General features: G+C 38.2%; 1 protein-coding gene across 1 annotated transcript; it reads left to right on the forward strand.

Annotated features, from left to right (window-relative positions):
- The first annotated feature begins 7,345 nt into the window (after positions 1–7,345).
- LOC131272972 (olfactory receptor 2D3-like) lies at positions 7,346–8,272 on the forward strand. Its single transcript, XM_058306411.1, has one exon. The coding sequence runs from the start codon at positions 7,346–7,348 to the stop codon at positions 8,270–8,272; it is 927 nt and encodes a 308-aa protein (XP_058162394.1).
- The last annotated feature ends 19,341 nt before the right edge of the window (positions 8,273–27,613 follow it).

Consider the following 27,613-nt stretch of genomic DNA (forward strand, 5'->3'; position numbering starts at 1 on the left):
CTTTGCTAAAGTACAGTGGAGGTTTCATACCAGGATATGCAATAGTAGGTTGCAAAACTCATACCTCTCTTGGCTCATTTTAAGTCCTCATCCCTGACCGACCTGCCTCTGCTTGCTTCATGCCAGTCCTCCAGGTGAGAGTGGGTAGGGTGCTGAGGGATTTACTCCTTTTAGAGTCTGGGACCATGCTTCTGTTCTAAGGATGAGTTTGCCTTCTCTCTTCCTTCAGGGTTCTAGATAGAATTTGTGCTCTTCCATTTCTGCAGCTTGTCCTGAATCCTAGGCATGCAATTCATCCAAAGTGTACAATCAGTGGCTTGGTGTAATCACAGAGTTGTGTATTCTAACCTCAATCATTATTAGAGCATTTTCATTATTTCAATAATAATAATGATGATGATAATAAACAAGAAACAGGCAAACAAATAACCAAGAAAATTCTTCATCTTTATATCTCTTTGTTTCCCCTGCTGTACATAGCTGCTATTTCTGACTATTCCTGATATATATTCACATACAATATGGTCTCTCCATAGTGTCAGGTCAATGGTTTTTGGTATAATCACAATGTGGTGCATTCATCATCACAAAAAATTTTAGACTTATTTCATTACTCCAAAAGAAAAACTCCACACCCTTAGCATGCCTTCCTTAGTCCTGCATAACCACAAAAAACAAGCAAACAAACAAACCATCTCAGTTGATAAATTCCCTGTCATAGGTGCTGGCTGGATGCCTGATCATCTGGCAGATCACCCTCTGGATCCCTTCTCTTAGGAGGGGCTGGTAATTAAACCAGGGACCTATTACACGTGAGGGAGGTATTCCTACCCTGATTCTTTTAGCCTCTTGGAGTGGACCTGGGAGTGAACAAGACCAGAAAGGAAGCTGAGCCTCATGTCTGGGGGATCACAGGAAAGACCTTCTTGTGGTCACATGGCCCTGGATGTCCATCCAAATCTGTGTGTGCAGGCATGTAGTCCCTCCCCTGGTCATCAGTCCACTATCCACTTCTCCGAGGAGGTGTGGCTGACAATGGGCTCATGTAAGATCTTTAACTTAATGGTCAATCCAGGGAGTTTCTAACAGATTTTTCCAAGTCCCAGGTCAGCTCCCCAATTCCCAACATCCAAGGAGCTGTTCTTTTCTCACTCACGACCCTTTTTTTTCCTTTTTTTATCTTATTTTATTTTTTATCATGCCTCTCTTTTGAGAGAATGAATATGTGTGCTAATCTAGACAACAACAGTCAATGCTAATATGTAGCCTTGGAAAAGAACTTTAAGAAGTGAGTATTTTAAAGCTGATTTTAGGTAATTAGTGGGAAAAATTAGGGAGACTAGATTATCCCTATAATGGAATACGAAGTTTTAGGAGAACTGCAGAGAATTTTTTTTCAGCAGAAGTCCAGTGTAAATGTGAGGGGATCGGAGAAAATTAATATGTTGTGTATGTTGACAGAAGACAGATCACATTAGGAATTGAAAATAAATTAAAAAATGGTATGGAGCTGAGACAGGGATTCACAATTTCACAGAACTATGATTTGCATTTTTGTGATTTGTTTTTCCATGTGGTATAGAGACAATCACAAGAAGAAATCTGAAGTATTAGCTTGGACTTAAGGTTTAAAGGACATGATTAAGATGTATTAGAAATCAAGAAGAAAAACAATAAGGTACAAAGTTATTCATTTACAGAAAGGAAAAGTTTAAGAAATATTTATAGTTAAATTATGCCAATTACTATTGAGTCTAAAGGAGATAAGGAATAAGAAAAGATCATTGCTTTAATGAAAGTATTTGGTGTTAATTACAATTATGGAAATAAAATGTGACAGAAAGGATTTGAGGAGTCAATGGTATGATAAAATATAAAAGCAGTAAGTGTTGAACAAGTACTTATTAAATTTAGTAGAAAAGCACATACAAAAATTAAGTAATAGATATAAGGAATAGTAGATCAATGGAGCATCATTTTGTATTTCTCTTTAAAATAAGAAATATTAGAATGTTTGATAATGGACTCAAAGAGTTGAAAGCAAAGTCAAGCAAAACAGAAAATAAAAAATAATATTTCAAAAATGTTAATACCTCTGTTAGTGTACAACAAAATGAAAGTCTGCTTGATTTGATTCTTCACTGCTCCCCCACACTCACTAATTTCTTATTTCAACATTAGTGTGTTTGGAGAAGGAGGAAGTAGTTGTAGTGGTTAAGAGATGGAGCTTCCAATACCAGCTACTGAACCTCAGGAAATTTATTTTCTCACCTTAGACTCAGTTTCATTATCTACATAAAATGGGGCAGTTGATATCACCTAAGAGAGTAAGATCATTCTGGAGGTTAAATGAAATAATACTTCTAAAGAGCTTAGTGCAGGGCCTTTCGATAATTAGCAACTTTAAGAAAGGGAATTTATAATGTTCCCGAGTATAAAATTGGAGGATAGGGAGGAACAATAGATAATGGTGAAGTAAGCAGGGGCCAGATTACAAAGGATCTAGTGAAAGATTATAAAGAAGCTGAAATTTTGAAGTCCTGTAGGTGCAAGGAATATTCAAATAATGGACAACTGTTCCAGCTTGGCTACAAAAGGTAATAAAGTAGACTCAAAGATTGACTTCATTAGGAACCTTGTCTAAAGCACACTCTCAGGCTTACCAACATTTAAATAATTCAAAGTGCCTTCAGTGGGGAGCAGGTGTAGCTCAGTGGTTGAATGCCTTGTTCCCATTTACAAGGTCCTGGGTTCAATCTCCAGTACTTCCTAAAAATAAATAAATAAATAAATAAATAAATAAATAAATAAGAAAGTGCACTAGATTTAACAAGTTTCCTAACTCAGATAATTTTTTTTTTTCGCTGTAAGAAGTGTTTTTTTTCCCTTAGCTTGGCAATGAGATGCAGACCTAAATTCAAATCCTTTCTTAGATATATGCCTGGCAAATAATGGTGAGCAAACTGCTTAATATTTCTAGCATGTTTCCTTGTTTGCAAAGTGAGTGTTAATGGTACTTTCCTCATAGGGTTGGTATGGGGATGATGTGTATTAGCACAGTTAACATGACTAACATTTTACCTCTCAGTGAATGATGTTGTTTGGGAAATGAGTAGTAGTAGCAATAGAACAGTAATTGTCATCATCAAATTCTCCCTGCATCTATCACAGACAGCTATAATTAACATCCTTTTATTCTGAGTTACCATGAATTCTTCTGATGATCCATTTTTACCACATTCCTCCCTCCCACCCTTCCATCCTCAGACTTAGCTGTACCTCCAGATTATCTCACTGTTTTAAGAAAGGCAGGAAGGGAAAGAAGGAAAGTGGTTAAGGGTCAAATTAATTGTATTAAAAGCATTCCCTATGCTCTGCACTGCAGGGATAGAGGAGCAAAGAGGGTGAAACACTACCTAGACAAAAGTTTGTTTATTTTTTCTTTTCTGAGTATAAAAGTAAGATAATTTTGTTATAAGGCATTGAAAAACTATAAAAACCACACGAAGGTGAAATTAAAAGTCACTTGTAGGATAGCAGATGCAGCTTAGTGGTTGAGCACCTACTTCCCATGTACAAGGTCCTGGGTTCAATCCCCAGTACCTCCTTAAAAAAAGTCACTTTTAATCACACAACTCAGAAAAAAAACAGACATGCAAACCTTGGAGAGAAAATTATAAAACAAGAATTGCATGTAAAATATTTTTGTAATACATTTTCTAGCTTAAATATTTTGCAAATGTTTTTGATATCATAAAATATTTTACACTTTTTGTTAGCTGCATAGTTTTCCATCATTTAGATAATTTGTCCTTATTTATCTGAAGACATTTGACTTTTCAAAGCTTTAGCAGTATAATTAATACTGTAATAAAGATTCTTATAGATTCATTATATAAAAATTATTTTTACAAAATAATTAGACTGAATTTGCTTTATTAAAGTATATCACTCACTTAAAGGCATTTTCTATATACTGACAAATTATCCCTCATGCAAGTTTTAATAAATTATATTTTCCAACAGTAAATGAGTACCTAATTTCACACAACCTCATTGCCACTGGGTATTAAAAAATTTTTAAATTGTGGCAATTTGATGAGCAAAAAAGCATCTAATTTTAATTTGCGTTTAATTTGAAATAGAAATTTATTTATTATGAATTGGAAATTCATGCTCTTTAAACTTTTTATGTATTTTTGCTATTTTTTTTCTTACTGATTTATTACACTCTCTATACTAAGGCCATTAATCCTTGATCTGCCATATATGTTGCAGTAATTTTTTAAAGTTGTTTACCTTTTAATTTTAATTAAGGAGTTTGTGAATATAGAGAGATTTAAAATATTTTCACTATCAGTTATATCAATATTTTCTTTTATAGGTTGTACCTTTGTTGTCAGGCTCAGAAAACTCTTCTACCGTAAGAGTTCAATAAACATTCACCTTATTTTTAAATGTTTAAGCTTTTATATCTCTGTGTCTGTCTGTTGCAGACATAAATCCTTAATCTTTCCAGAATGTATTCTCTTTGATGAATAATGTGGTCAAGCTTCATTTTCTTGTTAACTATCTAATCAATTTCCTAGCATGGTTTATTGAACAATCTTCACTTTTCTGGCTTATTGGAACTGTTCACTTCATCATTTATCTAATTTTTTACTACCTTTTGCCAATTCTAATTTCTATTCTGATTTAATGATTTGTTTTCTAATTTTGTACTTCTTGAACATTGTCTTCATTGTTCTAGTTTACATTAGCTAGTTTCATGATACAGCTAAAAATCAGTTAGTAGAATTATACATTCATTAGAATTTCTTATTTTCATTTACTTTTAATATTTTGTTTTTTCTTTGAAAATAAATGTAAGCTAAACATTTAAATGAATCAAATAATACATAAAGGAATATAAAAAAGGATGTATCTCCTCTCATCCACTTTCCCTGTTCCCAGGAGAATCTCACTTCCTGGGGGAAATCACTATTAACAGCTTGTTTTCTGTGGCTCTACATATTAGGTACACAAACTATTCTAGTACTGCACAATAGCAGATTTCCTAAGAATCCTTCCATATGGTTATTTTTATTCTTTAATTTAAAAATTTTTAATTACAGATTTCTTTGGCAATTGTCTTTCAGACGTTTAACGAGAAATTTTTAAAATGTATGTTATTATTATAAGCAAGCTCTAATAAACTAATAGTTCAATTGATAAAAATTAATATATTTTGAGCCTTGTTACATACCTTGGATTATATTGTCATATTTTCTCTACTTTTAAACATGTTTGAACATATTTCAGTTTTCTTTATAGCAACATGTACTGCATAGAATGATATTTTTAAGTTGTCTGGATTGTTAGCTGTTTTTTTTTTTTAATTTCTGTTTTGTATGTGTGTTTTTTTGGGAAATAGTTTACCATCTACAAATTGAATAGATGATAGAAAGATACATAGATGATAGATAGATAATCTAGATTCATAAAAGCATATTTTAAAAATTAGGTAATTAATGCATTTTGAGATTAATGAAAGCTTAAATTTATAGTACATGTGTATATAAATATGTTTATATTCATGCATATATAATTTTCTAAAGTAAATAAACAAATGACCCATACTTTTTGTTAGGTAATATTTGGTTATATCTCTGATTTAAGATGGTACCTTTATCATGTTAAATTATCAAACATATTAAGAAATGTGTCAGTTCTATAATATATTTATTGCTCAAATGTTTTTATACTGCTCAGGTATCCTAGGGAAAATTCACAATGTATTTTATATCTGGAAGGATATGTTGCCTCTTGTCCCTCATATTTCTTTTCCATAAGTCATTAAATATATTATTATTGCTCATCAAGATACAATTTAGAATTAGCTTGTTAAATTCCCTTACGAAAATTCTCTGAGGTTGAAATGCAGTGGGTTTACAGATTCATTCAGGCAAAATTAACATCTTTGTAGGACTGAGTTGTCTAATTCGTAGAATTAATTCTCAAATGTTTCATCAGTGTACACCTCATGAAGTTTAGCCATGTTTCCTTTTGTCAAGGAATATTTATATAAAACTTTCTATTTTTTCCCTTTTGGTATATAGAAACACAAAGATATTCAATTACTCATCTTGTATCAAATCATATTTCTTACCAGTTATCATAGGCTGGAATTGACTCTTTTTTTTAGATATACGATGAAATTAACTGCTAATGGTTTGTCACTTTTTTCAATATTTACTGCTTTAATTCTGTTTTCCTCTGGACAAGACGCCCCGAAATGTGACAAATAACCATCAAAATATGCCTTCGATTTATTTTTCATCTATTGATACCACTGCCATAGTGAATTAGTCCAAAAACACTAAAATGAATAAGGCCTCCGGGATTTTCTTCAAGAAGTGATTTGAGGAACAGGCAGAGACAACTGGGTGAAAGTCCAACCTTCTCTACAACCCTTTTGGATGAAGGAAGGAAAAGAATTCCAGGATACAGAAAGAGTAAGAGGGCTTGGAGGAACCAGTTTGAGCATGTCTCTGAGACTTTGATTCAGCAACTGAATAATGAGAGTAATAATAGCTACCTTATATGGACTTAAAGAGGATTTAAAATAATCAGTGAATATAAAAATACTATCAATAATGACTGGAAACAAGAAAGTCCCCAATATATGATAATTTGTGTTTTTATAAATATTATTGCCAAAGAACTTGACATGTATATGCACACAAACACAAAAATAAAGTATGTTTAGAGCCTAGGGGGTATTTAAAGATGCTACAGAGTATACTTGACAGTGAAGCAACTACTTTTATTGATGCTGCTCAGCACATTCTTCACGCTCAAATAAAAGAAGAATTTGGGCCAGATCATGGACACTACATCTTCCTTTACCCGATTTTCCCAGTTTCTCCTTAGAGTGATTCTTTTGGATTACTCTAGAAATATAATGAGAAACAGCCTTCATAAATGATGTAAGATAATGCACAGCATGAAAGTCTAGTTTCACAGCACCAGCAAAGCTACATAATAGGAGGGTAATCGTTAACAGCACTGTCACCTTCTCAGGACACTAAGTCATTAAGAGTACAGTAGAGTAGGCTCAGGATGACTTCTCCCAAGTGGGTACTAAAAATAGAGTCAAGGAATGGGAAAATCAGAAATGACTTTCAATTGTCATTTGAACAAAAAGAAAACTCAGGTTTTGACCCATGGAATCTGTTAAGAAATGGAAACTAACAGTCCAATTTTGGATGCTTTTTAATAAAATATCTAAGTTGCTCAAATTTGTATAACCTGCCAATATGTGTTTTATTTCTTGGTGCTTGTCTATACACAGGAGTAAACACTCATGGGAGAAGAAAACATAACTTATGTGGCTGAATTTGTCTTCCTCAGCCTTTCACAGGGTCCACAGACACAAGAGTGGCTCTTTGTCATTTTTCTGGTCATCTACCTGCTCACCGTGCTGGAAAATCTGCTTATCATTTTGCTTATTCACATCAACTCCAGGCTACACACACCCATGTACTTTTTCCTGAGAAACTTGTCCTTTGCTGATTTCTGTTTTTCTATAATGACAGTGCCCCAGGAACTAGTCCACTTCCTGGTAAAAAGGAAAACCATTTCCTTTGCTGGATGCTCAATGCAGATAGTAGTTTTACTTATGGTTGGGTGCACAGAGTGTGTCCTGCTGGCGGTGATGTCCTATGACTGGTATGTGGCTGTCTGCAAGACCCTGCGCTACTCCACCATCATGACACATTGGGTGTGTGTCCAGCTGGCCTTCAGGTCCTGGGCCAGTGGAGCATTTGTGTCTTTAGTGAACACCACATTTATACTGTGTCTGCCCTATCGAGGAAGCAATATCATTAACCACTTTTTTTTCTGTGAACCTCCTGCCCTCCTGAAGCTGGCTTCAGCAGACACCTACAGCACAGAAATGGCCATCTTTGCCATGGGCGTGGTCATCCTCCTGGCTCCTGTCTCCCTCATCCTTGTCTCCTACTGGAACATCATCTCCACTGTGATCCGGATGCAGTCAGGGGAGGGGAGGCTCAAGGTCTTCTCCACCTGTGGCTCCCACCTCACTGTCGTTGTTCTCTTCTATGGCTCAGCAATATTTGCCTACATGAGACCGAACTCCAAGGTAATGAATGAAGGAGATAAGATGATCTCTGTGTTCTTCTCAGCAGTGATGGCCATACTGAACCCCATCATTTACAGTCTGAGGAACAAGGATGTCAAAGGGGCTCTCAGAAGAGTAACTGCAAAATAGTCTTGTTAGTGGTGGTAATCTTTCACTATGGTAATCTATGACTTGGTGGTGGTGGTAATCTTTGACAATTTTAGGTTTGTGGAAGGAAGTGTTTATCTAGGAAACTTTTCATAATTTCACCCCATTCTTATATTTTTGTCTTGCATTTTCTTTCTTCCAGTGATTCTTCTCAGATCATTTAAACATATTGTCTATTTAAATCAAGCCAACTTGACTGACAGAAAAAAAACTGGAAAGGATAGGAAGGACGGGAGGGAGGGAGAAAGGAAGGAAAGTAGGAAGGGAGGAAGAGAGGGAGGAAGGGAGAGAGGAGAGCAAAATGCAGACCTTAACCTGTGAACCCATGCAAACTGATAAGTGAATTAAAACAAGTAGACATACAACTATACTTTAATACACAAAGACATAACGAAAACTATCACATATGCAGGAATATATTCTGGCAAATAGAATTATTTCCTTCTGTCTTGCACTCATTCAACAAATATTTTTTGAATGCTTATTATATATCCCAGATACGTTTCTAGGACCTGGAGATAAAGACATTAAAAAATAAAGTCTTTGTGGTTTTATATTTTTAACATGGTGTTAAATTCTAAATTTAATAATTTCTAAAATTTAAAAGAGAGCACATTTATGGAATAACAAATGGCAGATCTTTCCAGAGTATGTGTAACATTAGAAAAATAGTGAACTATAAAGCTGAAATGTAAGACCAGATGTCTAGATTGAGAAATGCCTTAAGTTAAAGACTGAAGTATTTGTCCAGTGAGTCCATTCTAAAAATGCTGAAGACTTGGAATTTATAGGAGGGTGATCAAAAATGAGAATAAAGTTTAGAAAAGGAGCTCTGGGAGCCTGTTTTATGCCTTAATAGGCATTTGATCTTACGATGTAAACTATAGTTTTTCAGAATGTGAACTGCAGTGGTTCCTTTTTAAAAATTGTATTTCTCTTTTCAAGTTGGGGTGGGACAGTCAAACTCAGGAGAGTCCATTTGTAACAAGCCCCAGATGATTCTTAGGCATATTGAAAAATGTGTGCTGCCTAGGTAGTGGGACAGCTTTTATATAAATGAGTCGTGTAACTTTTCACAAAATATCTGAGATCTATTAGATTGCATACTTCACACGTTAAGAACTGTTATCACTTTCTTGATCTCTGTATTACTGCTTGTGGTAAAGTGTCTAGCCATTGTCAATGCTCCAAAAATACTACTTGGAATGAATGAATAAAGCTAGAGTTCAGGAGAGTGAGGTGTGTTGGAGAAATAGATTTAGAAGCTCTCTACAAATAAATGCAAGTGAAAAATTTGACACACCCAAGGCTGTGTGTCAAAGGTTTAAACAAGAAAACAAAGTACATGTGCTGGAATTTTAAAGGAGCTATTTAAAATGCAAGAGTGTGGCCCTACTGCAGCCCACAGTCTGGAGAAGATGGAGGTGTCATGGCACAAAAGAAATTATCTTTGATGCATCATCATCTCACTGGGCTTAGCCATAAATTCTCTAGAGTGGACACCTCCATTTAGCTCTTTCCTGGTCATAACTTCAACCAGTGAAGACTGTATCTCTATACGGTTTGCATAAGAGCTGTCCTTAGCTTCTCCAAATGCCTGTAATGCCTCTGCCCTTTGCTACACATAATTTACTAGAAAAAACGTATCTCCATAGTCTTTTGGTGATAAGAGCTGCACTCAGCTTCTCCAACTGGTGTGTCCTTTAGTTAAAACTGCAATTTCCAGATCCGTAGGAATATACTATTTCTCACTAGGACCCCTATTCTCTCTTCCCCCCCTTGTCCACAGACTCTTGTGGGCATCTAGGTTAGGTAAACCCCAGGCACCTCTGCTGCTCTCATTCTCCCCTCTCCACTTCCAGTCACTTTGATATAATAAAGTTGCCCTTTCATGCATAAAAAAGAGGTAAGAGACTGAGGAATAATTGGAAGAGATTGCCTTGCCACTGTACATATGAGACACAACCTATTGCAGTGATGAATGGTAAAATGTCAAAAAATTTTTAAAAATATTTTTCATTTTTTAATACCTCAGTTTTTTTCACTTTATTTTACTTTTTCTAAATTATTATGTATTTTATTTCTAAGGTTTAAACCTATCATTATTATTATTTCATTTTCCTATTAATTGAATTGACATTTTTTTAGGCTTCATTTCTGAAGAAGCTTTGGATCACAGAGGGGTTCATCTATGGCAGGGTGGGAGCATTGATGTGGGGTTTCATTGATGGGAATGCATGGAAGGGAGTTCACCTGGGCATGCATATAGATATATAGATATGTTCAGATGTTCATTAGATATTAACACAGTAGGTTCAGATTCACACAACTGATGGCATGCTGGATTCCCATCCTGGGAAGACCTGCCACATTTCCCAATGGAACAGCAACTATCTTCCAAGATCAAGGGTAATGACCAGGGAAGAAGGATGGTCCAATGATGGGCCCTTGTTATTGATGACTATGCTTATGAGCCTGTTGTGCTTGAAATCTCAACTTGGCCTAGAGCTGCAGGGTGCCTATGAGTTACCTCCTGAGAGCCTCCATTTTGCTCAAAGGTGGCCATTCTCTAAGCCAAACTCAGCACATAAATTCATTACCTTCCCTCAGCATGAGACATGACTCCTGAGAATGAACCTCCTTGGTACTGACAGATTACTACCAAGGACCAGCTGGTGATGCAACTGGAAAAAAAACCTTGAATAAAAGGGGAAAATTGTAAAGACAAATGATTTTATTTGGATAAGAGACTTCAAAATGAATCAGGAGGTCATCAGAGGGGTCGTGCTTATGCATGTCACAGCAGGATCTCAGAGATAGTCAAAGTAGATGCAACCCCAGGTACTGGTGCTCCTGAGGGCTATGGAGAAACCCAGGTCCTGTGGTTATGGCAGATGGCTCTGGAGTTCATTGCCATGCCAGTGGACCCTACTTTGGAATCGGTGTTCCTGAGTGTAATGGAGTTGGACTCAGATGTTACTTCTCTACACATGGCTCTTTTGTCACTTTTATTGAAACTGTGGTTGGTGCTGGGGTTGGTATATGCCCAGGAGACTTGGTTCTCTGGGCTGTCTATGTGCTAGCTGGGCTCTGAGCCTCAGTGGTGTTGCAGCACCTACTCTCCAGTTTGTTGGACTTACCCAGGTCATCTGACAGGGAGATGAGGATGGACAACCAACACACAAATGACCCAAGAGAGTCTACAGCTGTAGGCATTAGTCCCATCCACCATCCGTGTAGAATTAGAGTTCCCTCTCAATTGAGAAGTGGAGTCAGCATCAGCATCCCAGTGTCCTCAGGATGGAGGAATAAAATATGGACTAGAGTGGACTAACTAGTATTCTACTATAGAATTAATGTGCCCCTAGCAATGGAAGATGTGGAGACAGTGGCCACAGCAGTTGCTGAAGGCAGGGACAGAGAAAAGGTGGAGTGATATGGGGACATTTTCATGACTTGGAATTTTCCTGAATGATATTGCAAGGACAGATGCAGGATAATATATATCCTGCTATAACCCACTGAATGGACTGGGAGAGAGTGTAACCTACAATGTAAACTATAATCCATACTGTGTAGCAGTGCTCAAAAATTTATTCATCAAATGCAATGAATGTAACACACTAATGAAAGAAGTTGTTGATGTGGGAAAAGTAGGGGGAGTGGGGAGTTTGGCATATGGGAAACCCCCATATTTTTTGAAGTAACATTTTGTGTGATCTATATATCCTTTAAAAATTAATTTAAAATACACTTTAAAAAGAACATTAAAGAAAGAAAAAAAGAAAGATAACAAAACAAAACAAGGTTATTGGAAAGCAGGCGTGTTTCAGGAATTTGGGCACCTTCCTCCCACACAGGAGGTCCCGAGTTCAGTTCTCAGTTCCTCCTAAAGAAGGCAAGCAAGATGGTGAATTGACATGACGGGATGATGTAGTGAGGTGATAGAACAAGATGGTGCAAGGGGATGATGCAACAAGGAGATATAACACGGAAACATACTGAGAGAGACAATAAGTGGGAAATGTGGAGTTAGCTCAACAATTGGGTGCCTCCTTACCACATGGGAAGTCCCAGGCTCAGTTCCTGCTGCCTCCAAAAAGAAGATGAGCAGAAACAGGGGCATACAACAAAGTGATACAGAGGAGACAGCAAGTGCAAATAATGAGGGTGGGGGGCAAAGATAAATAAAATAAATCTTTAAAAAAAAAAAGCTTATTGAGTTAGGTCCTTCTTGACCTTGGCAAAAATGATTGCATAGAAATATGGAATTATACAATTATAGACCTTTAGAAAGGTTACAGAATGTCTTCCTGAGGAGGTGACTTTTAAATTGAAAATTGGAGGATGTGGATGTATTAATCAGTTAAAGATATGTTGGGATGTGAAAGACAAGGAGATAGAGAATAAGGGGTATTTGTTAGTCAGCCGAAGGGTACTGATGGAAAATACCAGAATCTGTTGGCTTTAAAGGATATTTATTTTGGGTAGAAGCTTACAGTTACCAGGCCATAAAGCATAAGTTCCTTCCCTAACTGAAGTCTATTGCCAAGTGTTGGGGCAAGATGGCTGCTGACATCAGTCAAGAGTTCAGGCTTCTTGGATTCCTTTCTTCCAGGGGTTCCGTTTCTCTCCGAGCTCAGCTGCTGTGCTCTTTCCATAAGGCCAGCTGCAGACTATCAGGTGAATGGCTTTTTCTCTCCCCCCAGGGCTTTTGCAGTGTCTAAGGAGCCATCTCTATTTCTGTGTGTTCACTTCTTGGGCTCTAGCTCAAAACTCCAAACACCTTCTCTGCAGTGCAGTTCCTCTGAGAGTCCCAAAGAAGGGTGCGGGGACTCAATATCCTACCAATGTGGCCCAATCAAAGTCTTAACCATTATTTAATCAAGTAAAAGTAAAACCTCCATATCCAATAATCCAATATTCTCTAATATGCACAGAGGAAAAGAATAGTTTACGAACATAATCCAGTATTTCTTTTTGGAATTCATCAATCATATCAAACTGCTACACCTTGCACAATTTTTCTTGATTCACACATAAAATGATTTTAATATCTGAGTAAAATGAAAAATGAAGGGTTTTCAGTACCTTAACAATTCCAGAAAGGTTATTAATTGTTTTGGAGTTTGTGGTGTGGGAAAACATTGCACTATCAAAACACTTCCGAGTTTGACAGAACAGCAAGGATTTGGTAGCTTGTTTTAATTGTTTGCCTATTCCAGGTTTTTAAGATAAGATACCATTGTTTCTGATGTTTTTTGTTTTAATTCTGTGAAAAGAATTACTGGTTAACATATCATCAATATAATGAAATAGGAGTATAGTTACAGATTTCAGAATTTTTGTTAGGAGACCAGGACAAATGGTTCAGTTATGCATAGAGCTTTGGGATGCACTGCAAAATCAACTATAGGCTTTTTTACATGAAGGTGAATGCAGGCTGGTTTGACTTCCTTAAGGAGATACTAAAGAAAGCTTTATCAAATTTTAAAACAAAGTGATAGTGACAACTGGATATTAATTTTTTGCAACAAACTTGTAATATTTGGTATTGTTGCATACAGCACTTGTGTTATATTAATTTACAATAATTTACTGTTATGCTCCCCCTCTGCAGCCTTCAATGGACTCTTTTTGAATCTCTAGAGCTGCTTTTTCAATTGAAGTGGGGAGAATTAGAGGAATACGAGCCAAAGGATCCACTTTATTTCTAGCGAAGAGGTTGTTTCTGTGACATCGTTTTTAAAAATTAATTAAAACTATGATTAACAACATTATACTTTTATGTAATATTATGCTGAGACATTGTTAAATATTTAGGAAGTTTACACAATTTTTTTAAAAGATTTATTTTATTTACTTCTCTCCCCCCCCCGCCAGTTGTCTGTTCTCTGTGTCCATTTGCTGTGTGTTCTTCTTTTTGTCCACTTGTGTTGTTGTCAGCGGCATGGGAATCTGCATTTCTTTTTGTTGTGTCATCCTGCTGCGTCAGCTTTCCGTGTGTGTAGCACCATTCCTGGGCAGGCTGCACTTTCTTTCACGCTGGGCGGCTCTCCTTACAGGGCGCACTCCTTGCGCGTGGGGCTCCCGTATGCGGGGGACACCCCTGAGTGGCACGGCACTCCTTGTGCACATCAGCACTGTACATGAGCCAGCCGCACACAGGTCAAGGAGGCCCGGGGTTTCAACCATGAACCTCCCATATGGTAGATGGACGCCCTATCCACTGGGCCAAGTCCGCTTCCCAGTTTATACAATTTTTAAGTATTCATATGAATATTTTATTCATACTCTTTGATTAATGGATGGTTTAATAACCCTTCTGGTTTTATAACAGTTTTCAAATATTTCCCACTCAACTAATAACATATCAAATGAACTTAACTGTCTTATTATTTTACTTTTCTCTTTTACACCTTTGCCATGATTACATTAACAGGTTATTTTATTTTAGCAGTACAGGAAAAACTATTTTGTTCATTAGTTTATGAAGCCCAAGATTCCTAATGGAATCAAGATGATTTCCTCCCTACCACCACTTTAATATGCAAATTGAGGTGGACTCTGACAGGTTTTCCTGTTATGAAGTTACTTTTTTTATTATCACCAACTTAGTTTCTGTTTAATAATGATTTCCTGGAATTAGCCATTTAAATATTTCAGCTGAAACATTACTTATATAAACTTCTTATAACTATCCATATTCACATAGCTTAAGACAAATTTTACCTTCACAAAACATACTTCCTTATTTAACCCGACTTTCTGCAATACTTTCTACGAGTTTTGTCCTACATACTTTTATTCTGCCCTTATGAAAACCAGCCATTTTATTTTAGGACAAAACCTATTCCTTTAAAGAAACTTACCAAATTTTAATTGGCACTCCCACAAACCTTTTACTTCTTTCTATAACCATTTCAGTCTCACATTTCACATCCTGTTTTGTGAAGAAAAATAAACTATTCATTTCCATTTAGGAGCAAACAGACTTGCACAAAAAGAGTTAAGAGACACCAACAGAAACATAAAGCTCATTAATTTGATTTACTACTTTGCTATGGCTGTTTCTAAGCTTTTCATCATTTCACATTTCTGATTTTACTGCTTCTAAGATTTCTTTTGGAATCAGTGTTGTCTGTAATATGCAAGCTTATTCTTGGAAACACTTTTATTAGTAATTAGCAACAAGTTAGGAATATTTGAACATTATAAATGCAGTTAAGCACCAGTTCAGCAGTTCAGATAGACATTTAATACATATATTTTGGATTATTACTTTTTAGGAATATAGCAGTTTGATATTATTGATGAATTCCAAAAGGAAATATTGGATTATGTTTGTAAATTGAGCTTTTCCTCTGGGCATATTAGATTATATCAGATTCATAGATTTACTTGATTAAGTAATTATGTAAACCTCTTGTACCAGTAGGGTGGTAAGTCCTCACCCTTTGGTGGGTAGGGACTCAAAGATAAAAGGCATGGCAAGGACAGAGTTGAGGGTTCTTAATGTTGGAGTTTTGATGTTGGAGTTTGATGCTGGTCCTAAGCTGGAGCCCCAGGGAGAGAGACAGAGCCATTCGCCTGATAGTCTACAGCTGACCTTGTGGAGAGAGGCAAAGCCTAGAGAGCCTCATAGTCTATAGCTGACCTTGTGGAGTAAACAGAAGAGCTGAACCCAGAGGAGCCCAGGAAGCCTGAACCCTCATAGATGTCAGCAGCCATCTTGCTCCAACATGTGAAAATAGACTTTGGTGAGGGAAGTAACTTATGCTTTATGGCCTGGTATCTGTAAGCTCCTAACCCAAATAAATACCCTTTATAAAAACCAACCATTTTCTGTGTTTTTGTATCAGCACCCCTTTGGTTGACTAATTCAAGGAGTATACTTAGATAGACTTAAAGTTCTGGAGTAAACTAAAGGCCTACTTGCAAGAGGTAAGTAATTGTGGGTTTGATACTTTGCAGGGCATCAAGAGGGGCAGCATAGTGTGGTTGGAGGGGGATGTGGGTAGGATTTTTTAGTTGAACTGTGACAGGTTTGTAATGGGCAGCAATAGTCGGAATTTAAGTATTTCAGATTTCCAGATTGACAGAGTTTGACAGAAAAAGGGAGAGCAGAGGGGGTTTGGGGATAGGTTTGTTAGAGAAAGGAGGAAGATGTCACGTGGGTTTTGAAGAGAAGGCATGAGTATTTGTGCTCTGAGCCTGGATAAAATGTTTCTTTTAAGGCTTGGAGTTGGATGGCAGGGGAGCACTAAAATGAGTAGGGGAACAGGTGGCATACAAGGGAGCACAGAAAAGAGGGGATGTGAGGGGTTGTGAAACTATTCCATTGACCCCCACTATTGAGATTGAGGAGGGAGTTAAAGGTTTGGGGAATTTGGGAAGGGCAGAGTAAGTGACCCCTATCAATAAGGAATGAAATTGGCTCACCTGCCACCATCAGAATTACCTGAGCTCTGCTTTGGAGTGGGTGTCAGGTTTGTGTGGTTCCTGGGCACCTTCACTTGTCTGTTGCCAGTCCCAGAAAGTCTGGGAGGTTGAAGCCTGGGGTTGGGTTTGACTGGGTAACCGATGTTCTCTTGACTTGAGAGGCTTGGGGACCATCAGACTTCCCGTGGGTTCCCTGCTTGCACAGCTGGCACAGCCCTGGAGGAGGCTGTGGGTTTCGGCCCTACTTGGCCAGGTGCCCAGGCTTTTCACATTTGAAGCACGGCCCTGGCGGTTTTTTCCTACCTGTCTGGAGTGGGGTGGCTGCTGGGAATTTTGGAAGGCAGTGGATTTACAGCTAGGTTTTTTCTGGGGGACTGCCGTGGTTCTGACAGATCTGTTGGTAGTGGTTTATTGGTTTAGGGTATTTGCATGGATTTGGGCTGCAAGCCAATATGTTCCTTTTCTTCTGGTGATAGACAGGTGGAAAGAAGATACAGAGGTTTTGTCAAGAAGGTTATAAGAGACAGGTATAGAAATTCTTTGATGAAATGAGAAGGATGAAATGAGAGGATTAGGATCCAAGAAGTTGTTTAGTCTAGGAGAGATCAGGGATGGGGAAGGGAACGTGGACACAGGGGTTTGGTGAATCTGACTTGGAAGTGTAGTTGGGATCCGCAGGAGTTTCTGGATGAGGGGGGAAAGCGGGAGGGGCAGAGGGGCGGGGAGCAGGCGGAGTGGGTGTGTGTGGAGGGGGCTAGAGTTGTTCACGGATCAGAGGATGCTTCTGCTGCGGTATCAGGCGGGGAGTGAAGGTTTTTGGGGAAAGAGGAGTGAAGAAGGAGAATTAGAAGAGTGGGACAGAACTGACAGCAGGAGGGGCGCCTTCGCAGATCAAAAAGGCTTGGACGTGTGATCTCGCTCCACCTGTTCAAGCGTTGACAGTAATTGTTGAGGTCTGCAAGAACTTGGGGGTCTAAGATCCCAATTTTTGGGCCAGACAGATTTATTGCCGAGTGGGTAAGGAGGCCAGGCAGTGTTACAGTTGAAGATGAGTCTTTTAGGCTGGAGATCAGATTTAAGACAAGGTTTTTTAAGACTTTAGAGGAGGCACCCCTGGGGCGTGTTTTTACGGGAAGTGGATTGACTGTTGCCCGTGGGTTTAAGGAGATTCCACCGAGTTCTCAAGACGCCCAAGGATCACAGGGTCTTCCCTCCCTGTGTCTCCTCGGGCTGGATACGGAACAGGGGACCAGAGCGAGGGTCCCAGGGTCTAGTCGCTCCGCGGAACAGAGCGTCCAGGATCCTGAGGCAGCCCTCACCCGGGGCCGGGGTTTTCGAGAAGTGAAAATTGTCCTGGACAACGGAAAACAGAACAGAACAGAGGAGGGTGTCGGGCGTGCGGGGAAATGGGTGAAGCTCCTGACCTGTTTTTTTGTAAGAGTTGTCCTGGACAACTGAGACCAGAGGAGGGCCTTAGCCTGAAGGATCCTTCCGGTGTGGATGAAAAGGGACCACACAAGCGGGCTCCCTTGATCTCGGCTCCCCCGTTTAGGCACCAAATGTTAGGTTCGGAGGGAAGCCTTGGAAAGGGAGGCATCTTTGGAGTCTAACCGGGAGTAGAGGTGCATTCAGGAAAAGCTTTCAATGAGCTTAGCAGGTGGGCTGCATCTGAAATGGACAGCAGCAGCGAAGGAGGGTGAGGGGCGTATTTATAAGTCATTCTGGGACTAGACTACAAAGGGGCTAGTGTGTGATTGTTTAGGCTAGCTTTGCAGTTTGATGGTTTAGGCTAGCTTTGCAATTTTAAGGTCGGGGCGGGATGACTCATATGGGCTCTGTAGTTTCATCTGCGTTTCCCAGAGGTGAGTTGCTACTATCAGAAGGGAATGTTGGGTGGAATGTGGGAGAGTGTGGGCTATGATGTGGACCAGTGATGATGAGGTGCAGCAGTGCTCAGAGATGTATTCACCAAATGCAATGAATGTCTCATGATGATGGAGGAGATTGTTGTTAAGGGGGGAGGAATGGGGGGTATATGAGGACCTCATATTTTTTTAATGTAATATTAAAAAAATAAAGACAAAAAAAGACAAAAAAAAAAAAGAAGGGAATGTTAGGGAGGGAACTGGGAGGGGGCAGGGACAGGAGCTCTGGTTTCTTATCAATTAGGAATGTGCACCTGCAGGAAGAGGAGGGAAGGATGGGGGATGAAGAGGAGGGCAGTACCATCAAGGCATTGGGTCTGATAGTACCTATGATGAATAATTTTGTGTGTCAAATTGGCTGGGTTATGGTGTCCAGTTGTTTGGTCAAACACTGGCCTGCTTGTTAATGTGAGGATATTTCCAGATGGGATTTGCATCTACAATCAATTGATTGAATCTAAAATCAAGGAAGTAAACTGCCTTCAGCAATGTAGGGATTCTCTTTCAATCAGTTGGAGGCTGTGGTGGCTTGAGTTATGTACCACACATTTACATATGTTCTTGGTCTTAACCCACATTCCTGTGGGTATGTACCCATTGTAAATAGGATCTCTTGAAGATATTTTTTAGTTGAGGTGTGGCCCAACTGAACGCAGCCGGGACTTAATCCAGATTACTGGAGTCCTTTAAAAGCAGAAGAAATTCAGACAAGTGGGAGAAAGACACTGTGAGGAATGAGAAGCCAGGGGTCAGCAGTACCCCAAAGAGAAAGGAGAGCACATCCCCACGTGATGATGGGAAGCAGAGATGCAAGCGGAGGAGCCCAGAGGGTTGCCTGGAGTCAGCCAGAATGCTACTGTCCCCGGAGGAAGCAAGCTTCTAGCCTCTGAAACCATGAGTCAAAAGAGGAATTTGGACTGAATTTTAGCATTAGCTGTGGCCAGAATTTTCAGTCAGCCAGCTTCTCTTAGGGAATTCAGACTAAGGACTTAAGCAGCACTTTTAACGGAGTTTGGAATTCTGCTCTGTCAAGTGAGCCAATAAATCTCCTAATGTGTATAAATATGTGTGTGTGTGTGTGTATATACAAATATATATCTTCTAAAAGAAAAAACTGCCCCAAACAATGTTCAACAGGGAAGAATGACTTTATTCAGAAGCTGCTATAACAAGGACAGAGAGTAGAACTCACTTCCTCCAAACAAAGGAGAGCAAGCTTTTTAAGAGCTGGGAGTGGTTTGGAAGAAAAGCACTGGAAGATAATGAGGGGTAGATCACTAATGTGGTGAATGATTTACTGAAGTTTGCAGTTAGGACCTCTTGGTTCATAATGTTTTCTGTGTGGTAATTAAGCCTCCTGGAGCCCTAAAATCTGAGAGAGAGGAGAAGAGAGAAAGGAACCAATCAAGGGGCCTCTCTGGTGCCTGGGTAGTCCTGGTGAGAGGGACAGAGGAGGGGCATGTCCAGGACAAGCTTGATTTTTAAAATGGTTGGGGTCTGAAGTTATCTTTTTTCCTTTTTTTTTCCCCCTAGAGTCTGAGTTGTTTTTCTTCAAGGCAGTCAGAATGGGGGAAGAAATAGGTAGGAGCATGCAAGGAGTAAAACTTGGTTAAGAGAAAGTAAAACAGACTTGCTCTATCTCTATATATCTATACATCTATATCATGTCTATGTCTATATAATATTTTCTATAGGTTCTGTTTCTCTTGAGAACCCTAATACATGACCTTGTTTTAAAAAATTATATTTTCCAGTTGGTTGTTTTTCCCCCCCAGATTGAGCTCCTATGTGGAAAACTTGCACACCTTTCTTACTACTTATGTTGTGGAATTTAAGAGAAGTTCAATTATTTGAGTATAGAGAGGCCAGGACTCAGGAATGATTTTGAGAAGGAAAAATGGTTTATTGACGGCCGGCCGGACTCGGGAGCTTTCTGTTTGAATCCCGAGCCCCGAACAAGATTTTCAAACGTCTTTTATACAGAGAGGAAAGGCCAAATGGTCCCTTTGTTTCAGTTCTCAATAGGCTTCAATTAGCATATATCTCTTCCACATCTTAGGTAAGCTTTTAGCATGGACTCCAGACATTCTAGATAAGCCTTGGTTTTTGCATTTCCCCTAAATACTTAAAGTTTATAGCCCTTGCATTGTTAAACATTTCCTGGGACTGGAGCCGTGCCACTTTCATCCCCAAGGGCAGGACTGCAGCCTCTTACGGTTCCACACCCACAAGTCAAACAACTTAGTTATCTCTGAAGAGACACAGAGCCTTCCACCCATAGCCCACATCACTTACAACAGTTTATTTGTAGATTTTTCTCTAGTTGATAATCATATCTGCAAATAACAATTTTTCTTCTTTTTCAGTTCTTACACCTCTTGCTTTTCTTTCTTCACAGTATTTTTAATGACTCTTAGTACTATGTGAAACAGTAATGGTGATGTTGCTGATTTCCTCTAGGTTCTTGGCTATGTTACATAAGTGAATTTAAGAACATGCTGGTTTAGTTAGGCCAGTAGTTTATTAAGGAACTGAGAGAGGAGAAGAGAAACCAGAGAAAATAGTAAATTACAGGTCCCCAGGTATACTTGCATGCTAGTCCAGGCAGAGAGAGAAAAAAAAAGGGCAAAAAAGGACAGATTTAGTCTCTGTGATTGCTTTTTGTTTTTATGGCTAATAGATTTTTTTTAACTTTATACATTTAATAATTGAAAATATAAACAATAATTTAAAAATAGAAAATACAGTTGAATAAAAACATACATTTCTCAAATAAATATACTGGATACACATAAATTTTTTATTCACACAATATGTTAACAATATATTTGTTTCATAGTAATGCAATTGTACAGTATTTAAACCATTCATTATTCCTCCCACTTGCTAATGATTGGGGGAGGGGCCCCAGTTGTTTGTTGTTTTGATTGATTACCCCACCTGTCAATTCTCTGGAGTGGGGGCCCCAATGATAAGGTCCCTTGAGAATTTCTGGGGCTTTTCCTTTTCCTGGATGAAATCCTGTTCTAAATGGGGATTCTCCCGAGGTCTTCCAGCTGCTTTCTGGTGTGCGGGAGTCTTTCAGGATTTCCAGGTGAATTCCTTGGTCCCATATTTCATGGCCATGGTTTTCTGCCAGTGTCCAGATTCGTCTTTTCATCCCCTAAACTAGCCTGCTCTAGTAATAGCAAAACTCTTGTCTTGTTCCTTATCTTTAAAATTTCTTTGTTATGATATTTGCTGTGAGTTTTTTGGTTTAAGGTTACAAAGTAAAGGGACGTTTAGTTTACAAAGGCTAAAAAAATAATAAATAGGTGTTTGTCTTGAACAAATATTTTTCCCGCATCACTGAGATTATTATGTAGTTGTAGCCTTCAATATAATAATTAGTGAATTTCCATTAAGTTTTCTAGTGTTTGAAGCATATCTGAAGAAGTCTTGTAAGATAGGGAATCAATAGACGGGTCTGGAACCTGGCAGAGAATCCATGTGAACATCAGTAACTCCTCCCAAGATGGCTACTGGAAGACCCCCAACCCCAAGATTCTGCCATCCAGAGCAAAGACTTCTTCTGGAAGCCAGGAGAAGCCCAGATATTCCCCAAGGACTTTATCACTGGGCCCTCATGGGGGCTAATGGGTGGGGTAATCAATCAGAACAGTAAACACCTGCCCTGCCATCAGTAAAGGAGTGGAATAATGAACAGTTCAAAAAGGCAGGCACAGAACCTAAGCACTCTTCGAGTCCACTCTCTTGCCTCTGGACCTGTTCCTGCTCTCTGTGCACTGCTCTCACAATTTTTCCTCTGCCATGTGGCCACACAAGTAAGCCTGGGCATTTATAACCTATAATGGGGAATTGTAGCCTGTAAATCAGTCCTCTTTATAACTTTATCACTTTATCACTCTTTATCACCTTCCTCTCTTCCTGGGACTCCTATTATTTTCTTCCATTTCTTGTACCTCCCTGCCTGAATAAATTACTGGCCTAACTCACCTGGCATGCTCTTGAAATTCATTTCTGCCGCATAGCCAAGAACCTAAATAAAATCCAGTAACATCTTTATGTCCCAGAAATAAACCATATTTGAGCATAACTTATTTTTTAAAATCCAATTTTAGAAAAAGATGTAGTTAGCTTTTATTTTATTTAGGATATTTATATCTGGATTCATAAGTGAAATGAGTCTATATTTTCATTTTCTTGTATATGCTACTATATTGTTTTGTACTGCTCAAGTTTATACAAACCTTAAAAAATAAGCTTGGAAGCATTATGTCTTTTTTTTATTTCTTAGGGATAAATGAACTTTCTCAAAATCATAGTTAGTATGTGATAGACCTGGGGTGCAACCTAGTCTTTTTGCCATCAGAAACTAAACACTTAATCACAACAATACCATGCTTCTCAAGAGAGAAGATATGTAATAGGAACTGGTGATGGGTCTGAAAACGGGGATTTGAATGTTAATTACACTCAAATTTTCTGTCCTCCTTATAACCACTTGGGAGTCTCTGAGAGGAAACACGGCACAGGATACACCTAATGATTCAGAAATACTCCTGGGAACTTCAGCACCTGCAGAGACCACTCCTAGTATCCCAACCCCCCCGCCCCCCTTCACTTCATTTCCAAGGAGCTATTGTGGCACAGAGTCTGCCCTGAGGCCAGTGATAAGCCCTCTGAGTGGAGCAGGAGGGCTTGGAGACTGGAGTTCTCCTTCCTCCTCCCTCTTGGTCTTGACCCCAGAGACTTTACTGAGTTTCCTGCTCCTAGGACTAGATGCCCACAGTCCCCACTCTGCCTACTCTGCTGCCGTTGTACTGGCAACACTTTGCCCAAAATGGTGAAAACACTGGCTTTGAGATGCTAATTTTATATTTTTTTCTACAGATGAGAATACTTTGGTAAGATTGTTAAACACAATGGAAGACAAGTCATGTGTTGAACAAAGAAGGAATAACCTGGCATATATACAGGGAGTGAATTGGTTTCAGTAGACTCATAGATTTGCTTTTAAATTTCAACTTATTTTGTTCAAACAACCTGATAAACAGGGTTAAATCTTTTGGATTGGCTCTAACTATAAAACCACAATTACATTGTCAAATTCCCTATGAAGAAGAATCCTGGTTTTTGCCTGATGAGACATAAGAACATCCATGGAGTTAGTCTCGGTCCTTTTGGTGGGGATTCTTATCCCTGTGTTGAGAATTGATTTGGAAGGTAGTATGTATTTGTGGAGGATAAGGACCAAGTGCTTTTCAGGTTGAAGAATCTTGGAATCAGAAGAAAAATAAAATATTTTCCCTTGGGTCCTATGGGGTTCCCTCCATCTCTTCTGTCATATTCGACAATGCATGGCTCTGTGGCCTCATCTTCCAGTGGCACATGTCATTTTAGGGGAATGAGCTCACACACTGAGAAAAAGTAAATAAGACTAAAGAAAGATTGACAGTAAATATGATTTTCCTGCAGAAACTTCCTGACCCTAGGGGCAGATCATAGCCACCTCGAGGAGCATCTTCTCTTTCATATTTGCATAGGGGAATAACATAGTGTGTTTTTTTAAAAAAAATCAAACTAGGAGAGGTCATGGGTTCAGTCTTCTAATGCAGTAATTCCAGGGTCAGTGGGAGCTTCTGTCATCTGACAAGTCATAGCTACACTCATCTCTGATTCCTATTCTTCTCCCTGTCTCCTGTTCCTTTGATTCAGATAATACCAGCTCAAGTAACATGTGTTGAACACTTACTATATGCCAGGATTTATCCTATTTGCTCTAAATAGAAATGATTCAGATGTGTCTCTGCCCTTGAATATCTTACTGTCAGAGAGAAAGACAAATCATTTCTATATAGTCTGTTAGAGCTAGAATGGGGGTAAGTACATGGTACTGTAGACACCTGTGTGTATCTACTATGGACTGTGTGTTTGTGGCTATATTTGTGCATATCTATGTCTATGTGTGTTAGGAATGAGAGTGAGGATTGAAGAAAATGGATGGATCAGTAAGGAGAGTATTCCTGGAGGTCATTAAAAAAAAAAAAGGAACTTGAAAGACTTGATTATTAGTCAAATAAGGAAGGGATAGAAACCATAGGAATGCCCTGTATTGCTCTTTCATTAAGTTACTCTCTTCTTTTAGGCGTCACTTTGGACTTTGTAACAAGAGTTTAGTTTTATGCTCTGACTCCTTTCATCAAAACAGGGAAACATCATTTGTGTGTGATGTTAATTTTCCCTAAGACCTAGACAAACAGTTCACGCAGCTGCTCTCAAATTTCTACTCTGGGAAGGAGACAAATCATGGCAGAGAGCAGCATGTTGAAGACAAACTGAACCAAGGTCTGGAGATTTTAAGATCTGATCAGGTAGCATTTTCCACTAGATACTCTCCCTATGTCATTCAGAAAGTACCTAATTTAAAATAGCTTTTATTCCCAAAATTTACTTTTATATCAACTGTTTTGATAATAGACTATATTTGCCTTTAGAAGCACTTATATATTAGTTTAAGTATCTGTTATATCATACAGGCTCAGTTGGTCCACTACATTCATTCGCCAAACCCATAACTGCTGTGAATTTATGATGTCCCAAGAAACATACTAGGCACTGGGGTTAAAGTATCACTACGGCTTAGTTATTTACTCTAGGATTCTTTGTCTTCAGGAGCTGGGTATTTGGTCCAATACCCAGCATATGCTTGGACCATAGTATTTGCTCAATAAATAAGGTCAATTGGATATTCCAAGTGTGATAAAAGCCCAAGGAAAGTGGTGCATGTCTCTGAGTAGAGGGACACATTGAGCAAAACTGGTGAGTGTAAAAATGCAATGTATCCTTGTTATGTGGTAGGGAAAATGGTTAGAATGGTGGCCTAGGAATTCTTATAGCCCAGTATTTCTTAAGGTGAAATTCAGGATTCCTCAATTTGGATACGAAATGTTACTTCTTTATTTTTGCTTTTCTCTAAATGGAGTTTAACATGTTCTTTTTAAGTTCAAATGTAGGCAAGAAGCCAACATTAGTATTAGTAGTCTATGAATTTTCACTGATAGAAATTAGAGGTATTCTATGTCTCATTCAAGTTTTTGGAGACATCTCAAAATATCCTTTAAAATGTCATTTAAACTCTTTATTATTTTGAAATTAATGTAGTTATTAGACCCACCACTACATTTTTTGATGTTCTGTCTTCTATTTTGGAAGTGCTTTTTTAGTCAAAATCAATATTGGAGAGCTCTAGCTGGAGCTGGAGATAGGATTACCAAAGAGATTATGATACACAAAATCCAGAAATACTCTTTGGTTCCCCAAGTTATTTTCAAGACATTTTCTTTTCTTTAGGAAACGTCAACTCTACAAGTTACTTTGACTCTTATTGATTTCTTATAGTTTTATGACTATCTTTTCAGAGAAGGGACAACTGGAACAGTTGCATGTCCAAAGCATTAAAAAAAATCCACACATTCATGGGATAGGGGACATGTGGCAAGTATGATATTGAAAATTCAATTGAAATTAAATGACATGACTTTACAAATGAATTCAGTCTATTCATGGGTTAATATTCATGTAATAAAATGTTATTAGAGGTATGATATTCAGAATAAGGATGATGATTCTTCTGATCTACTCTACACTTCTCAGGTGACCCCAACGATGAAATGAACCATCTTATAAAATATTAAGTTTTGCAATAGTGGAAGTGTTACAACAGCTAGCTAAGGACAGTATAAAAAGGATTATTGAAATGTTTGGTAATGATTACAGGCCATTTCTAATCCTTCTAACTCTGAATTATAATTTTGCAGGATTCATGCCATTGTTTAACATAGGGAAATAAAGAGTAATTATGAGTCTAACCAGACCTATGTGACAGGATTCCTCCTTCTGGGACTCTCTGATGACCAACTTACCCAGAATTCCTCTTTGTCTTGTTCTTGGTTGTCCACCTGGTCACTGTGCTTGGAAATCTGCTTCTCATGTCCCTTGTCCAGGTTGCCTCTCGACTGCATGGTGGTACTAGAAGAAACACTGAGTCTATTTTTGAGAGGTTAAAACACTGGATAGAAGTGATCAGATGTGATTAATATGCTACCAAGGGTCAGCTGGATATCTTGGTAAATGGTATTGTAGTGGGGTTCATTTTTGATAGATATAAACACTAGCACAACTATTATCACACACAATAAAAAAGATCCCTGGTCCCCTCTTTCAATCAATGCCCTTTCCCTCCCCATAGACTCTGACCACTGTTAATCTGCTTTCTGTCACTATAATTAACCTTTTCTAAAATTTCCTATATATGGAATCATATAGCAGGAATTCTTTTTGTTCTTCTTTTTACATAAAATAATGATCTGAGACACATTCATATTGTTGCATGTCTTCAATAATCTGTCCCTTTCATTGTTGAGTGGTATTCCATTGTATGTGTATACCATAGTTTGTTTAACCATTCATCAATTGATGGAAGTTTGGGTAGTTTCCACATTTGGGCTATTATGAATAAAGTTGCAATGAACATTTAATAGATTTTCATATGACTTGTATCCTACATGGACAATCAGGTCATCTACGAATTAAGACAATTTTAATTCTTGCTTTACAGTTGGGTTGACTTTATCTGGTTTGGTATCAGAGTAATGCTAACGTTATAGAATGAGTTGATATACTTTCCCTCTGTTTCAAGTTTTTGCAAGAATTTGTGAAAGAATTGGTATTATTTCCTACTTATATGTTTGATAGAAATCAAACATTAATTCATTTAATGTGAAGCAATCTGGGCCTGGAATGTGTTTTGAAGGGAGGTTTTTAACCACAGTTTCAATTTGTTTAATAGATATAGGGTTATTCAGGTTATATAATATTTTCTTGGATGAACTTTGGTAATTTGTGTCTTTCAAGAAATCTGTTTCACTCAGCTTGATGAATTTATTGATGAAAG

This window comes from Dasypus novemcinctus, chromosome 10 (assembly GCF_030445035.2).
Source record: "Dasypus novemcinctus isolate mDasNov1 chromosome 10, mDasNov1.1.hap2, whole genome shotgun sequence".
NCBI classification, from domain to species: Eukaryota; Metazoa; Chordata; class Mammalia; order Cingulata; family Dasypodidae; genus Dasypus; species Dasypus novemcinctus.